The sequence below is a fragment of the Rhagoletis pomonella genome, unplaced genomic scaffold, assembly GCF_013731165.1.
Source record: "Rhagoletis pomonella isolate Grant_MI unplaced genomic scaffold, Rhpom_1.0 Rhpom_scaffold_13133, whole genome shotgun sequence".
NCBI lineage: Eukaryota > Metazoa > Arthropoda > Insecta > Diptera > Tephritidae > Rhagoletis > Rhagoletis pomonella.
Genome location: NW_023471661.1, coordinates 1 through 4,379, shown reverse-complemented (window position 1 = coordinate 4,379; position 4,379 = coordinate 1). Strand labels below are relative to the sequence as shown.

At 40.5% G+C, this 4,379-nt stretch overlaps 1 protein-coding gene across 1 annotated transcript; it reads right to left on the bottom strand.

Annotated features, from left to right (window-relative positions):
* Positions 1-3,315, bottom strand: LOC118756941 (cohesin subunit SA-1-like; the record flags this gene model as incomplete). Its single annotated transcript, XM_036491672.1, is given in 7 exon segments — positions 1-334; positions 426-1,261; positions 1,336-1,638; positions 2,036-2,166; positions 2,226-2,525; positions 2,585-2,758; positions 2,824-3,315. Coding segments are annotated over 7 exon segments (2,351 nt in total), but the record flags the coding sequence as incomplete, so codon positions are not given.
* Positions 3,316-4,379: the final 1,064 nt, after the last annotated feature.

Below are 4,379 nucleotides of genomic sequence, written 5' to 3'. Positions count from 1 at the left end.
CCATTACGTGTTAGTTCGATACATGCTGCCATGTATTTAACCATATTATCACGCAATTCAGCGCATACAACAGGTATATTACTGCTTTCACATTGATTTTCTACAAAGTATAAGCCCCAACTTATCGAAAAGTAGCACGCCTCGATGCAATAGACTAACGCTTCGTTGGGTAAAGTGCGCCCCGGATTCTCTTTCGACTGGCATTCTTCCACGTCTTGGAATATTGAATCAAATAAACTCCAAATATTGAGATTATGAGAAGCGTACAAGATGGAAATAACTTTGAGTGATATTGTAACATTGTAGATTTCATCTTCATTGGGTAGTTCTTCACCTGAAATAAATGCGACGGTATTTATGCGATTTTTATCACACAAATGTTTTTTAAATATTTTAATTTTGACCTTGTTTATTCATTCACTCACCAGCAATCAAATTTCGCCAGTCATCAATGGCATCTTTATATTTGTTAACCGCATTGTCAATAATATTCGACCGTGCTACATCACAGCGAGTGTATGTCGCACTACCCTCACTGCATAAGTACTCCAGTGTTTTAGCGCAGGTCTCGAGTACTTCTCGGTCCGTATGTACAGACATTATGTAACTCATTTTATCCAACAAAGCCTGCAAGTTAGATTCTTGTCGATTTGTGGTATATATGTCTAATTCAAAATATTGTGGCACTGCCAGCAGATTTGCCAATTTTTCACTGTCCGCCTGGTATTTCTCCAATAAAGGCGGCAGTGTTATAATAAAATGTTCAGTCAGTCGAATTTTTTCATCTTGTATTGCCTTAAGTTCCTTTGAACTTAATGTAATTTTACGATTACTCGCGCGTCCAACGGGCGCTTCACCTGTCGCTGACTGCTTCACGCTGCTAACCATTATTTCGATAAGTGTTGACTCCTGCTTGTTGTCTAGCACCTCTTCGTTTATGCCAGGCTCTTCGAGAAGTAGATCGGTCATACAAGCCCAATCTTTGACCATGGCATTATTGTCTATGAAGGAGTCCACCAGGTAGGCACCATGTTCGTGCAGTTCAGATTCAATAAAGAACTGTACTAAATCTCGTATTAGGGGTGTATTTGGTAGCCGTATTTTACCACGTCTCGTTTTTGTCTCTTCCATATCGGCAGTTAAGTGAAAAAGTCGTACATTCAAAAACTCGGCCGCAGCCTGGGCTACTCCGCGATGCGATGAATAGACAAGCTCGTACACTATTTCACAATCTTTGTCGGCCAAAATGTCAGGGTGGATTCTATGAGCAAGAAAAAAGTATCAAATACACATAAATATAACACAAATTTGTATTTATTTTTTATTTTTTTTTACTTTAAAATACTGATCACCAATTTAACCGCATGTACTGCCACCTCAAATTCTTTATCCAGGGTCATGGCAACAATACGATCTTTGAATTTCGAAGTAAACAACTCTAATTTTCCCTTCAGTTCTTCTTTGTCATATAACGGTAGTAGCGCTTGCAGGCACCGAAGGCGGACTTCACCGACCTTGTCATGTAATGTCCATCCGATGTATTTTAGATATGAGTCGTCGAGGAAATTTTGTGGATAATTTTCCATCCAGACGCCGATTTCCGCCATGCAAATTGCACGTATATCCGGCAGGGTGTCCCTGAAAAAATATTTTATTTACATCAAATCTTATGGGCCGATTACGGATTGCCAGCAAACTTCAGTAGCGTTGCCATTGCCTGAAATGGTATTACACTCAGCAACTAGCAACTGGAAGCTGGCAACTGCATTTTGTGTGCCTGCCGGTGAAATTTTGATTGAGAAAATGTATAATTCTATTTAACTGTTTCTGCAGCTTATTTGCACTCAAGCCTTGATTGCTGGTACCTCAAAATTCTCTTATCTTCAGTATAAAAGCAAGTATTAACTTAGTTGCTAAGCATAATATTAATTTTTAGTGCAGTGGAGTTGCACTTCGGCAACCCAACTGGAAGATGCGTTGCTATACATAATCGACCCAATTAATTTAAAACTTCGAAAGCATGTTTGTAAATTACCTATATCGATGCACAAATACGGATTTAAACATATATGTTAACATATTTTTAATTTCGTCCATATTCTCTTCAAGCTCGGCACGTTTCGTCATTAATGACTCCAACCGATCCGATGCACGCCGATCTCGCGACTAAATAGAGGAAAAAGTATGGACATGTGAAATACTTGGTAAAAAAAAAATCAATTTACCTTGACGCGCTCAGCTTCGTATTGTTTTGCAGCATTTTCGAAGTTATTTGAGACAAGCAACGCTACATCCACCAGCGCTGTCATTAACTTCATTGCCGCCAAAGTAGCCGTATGACGGAATGCACGCACTTGCGAATCAGAGAGACCCGTCAAAAGTGAGATCACATTGTCCATAAGGAACTGATCGTAAATGATAGAATATTGACACTGCTTTACCAAAGTTTGCACAAAGTCGCAAAAATTCATTTTGAATTTTTTCCATTGCTGCCCAGGCATTATCAATGGATATTCGCCGCTTTCCTGTTTCGACACAAAATAAACCATAAATAAAATTACAACTGAATTTGTTAAATCGTAACCTCATCAAATTCCTCAGTCATTTTGCGTATCACAGCAGTGTGTTCCATTGGATGTGGCATATCTTCAGATATTTTGCCTTTACAACCACTTGCATTTATAAAAAATTGCATTAGTGCAATTAAGGCAGAATCACGATTTTGTTTGTATTTTTCAATCCAATCATCAACAATACTCTGAAACAGCAGTTTTATCAAACTCACGTTTATAACAAATCCAAACGTTTACAATATTTACTTACCGCTATTGCCGATTTGGAATGCCGCACAATGAAATATAGACTGTTTTCATCCGTGGTAACATCTCTTTCCATATCAATACGCTCCTGTTCCTTTTCAATGTGCTCCTTTCGAGGTCTCTCCACACGCTCCCGGCGTTCCCCAGGCGGTTTCCGTGTTCCCGGCGGTTTGCGTTTACGTGCCACGGGTATAAAAAAGTCGTCTTCATCATCATCAATAATTGGCGGCTTGTCACGCACTCCTCCTCGAGCACGCAGACGTGTCATTCGTTTCATAGGGCTATCTCCATCTGATGTACTTTCATTCAACACTTCCCTGTGCGATACAAAGTATTAAAAATACTTTAATATGTGTATCTACATACATGCAATGTACATTTCGCCTCAACGCGTACAGCTAGGTAAAAAAAATGTGGCTCAAATATATTTATGTTTATCAAATTGAATCTCGCAGAACAAATTCGTGGAATGTAATGCTGTCGGCCGCTGCGGTGTAGTGGTAAGCAGTGCGCGCTTTCACACATCAGCACCTGGGTTCAAGCCCTGGTCAAAGCAATATCCCAAAAAATATAGAAAAAGGTTTTTTCTTAACAGCGGTTGTCCCTCGGCAGGCAATGGCAAACCTCCGACTGTATTTCTGCCATGAAAAACAGCTCATAAAAATACAATCGCCGTTCGGAGTCGGCGTAAAACTGTAGGTCCCTCCTCTTTGTGTGACAACATCAAGGCGCACGCCACAAGTCGGGGGAGAAGCTCGGTCAAACACTAACATATGTGTAAGCGCCAATCTATTATTATTATTATTAATGCTGGGAGTTCTTTATGGACTTTTTGAATAACCGGATCGAGCCAGATTCATATCTGGCCAAGGACTGTCACTCCAGCATGCTCAACATTTAAGAGAAACAAATAATATAATACTACCTAATACTGCTTAGCTTACTACTTTTTCATATGCTGACGGCAGATTCTTAATCGGTTTTATTTAGCTTGCCTTTTTGGTTTTTTTTTTAGGTCAATAGTAATTGAAATTACACCACCTTTTAGTTCTGATGGTAAAAATGACAATTTCATCGTTGTTTCAATCCTCTTAATATGGGTAATGGTTACTAAATGGACTGTGTCGCGTAAGGGTGCCTGAAAATGATGCGCCGATAGCGTTAAAAGGTCAAAGCGCACCGAGGACTGTGCGGCACTTCTTCTTCTTCTTTATTGGCGCTGTAACCGCCTACGCGATTTTGGCCGAGTGCAAAACAGCACGCCAGTCATTTCTCTTCTGTGCCAACTGACGCCAATTGGAAATGCCAAGTGAAGCCAAGTCCTTCTCCACCTGGTCTTTCCAACGTAGAGGAGGCCTTCCTCTCCCTCTGTTACCAGCATCGCGGACCGCGTTGAATATTTTCAGAGCAAGAGCGTTTCTGTCCATTCGAACGACATGGCCAAACCAGCGGAGCCGCTGAATTTTAATTCGCTGCACTATGTCTATATCGTTGTAAAGCTCATACAGCTCATCGTTAAATCGTCTGCGATATTCGCCATCACCAACGCGTAAAGGTCCG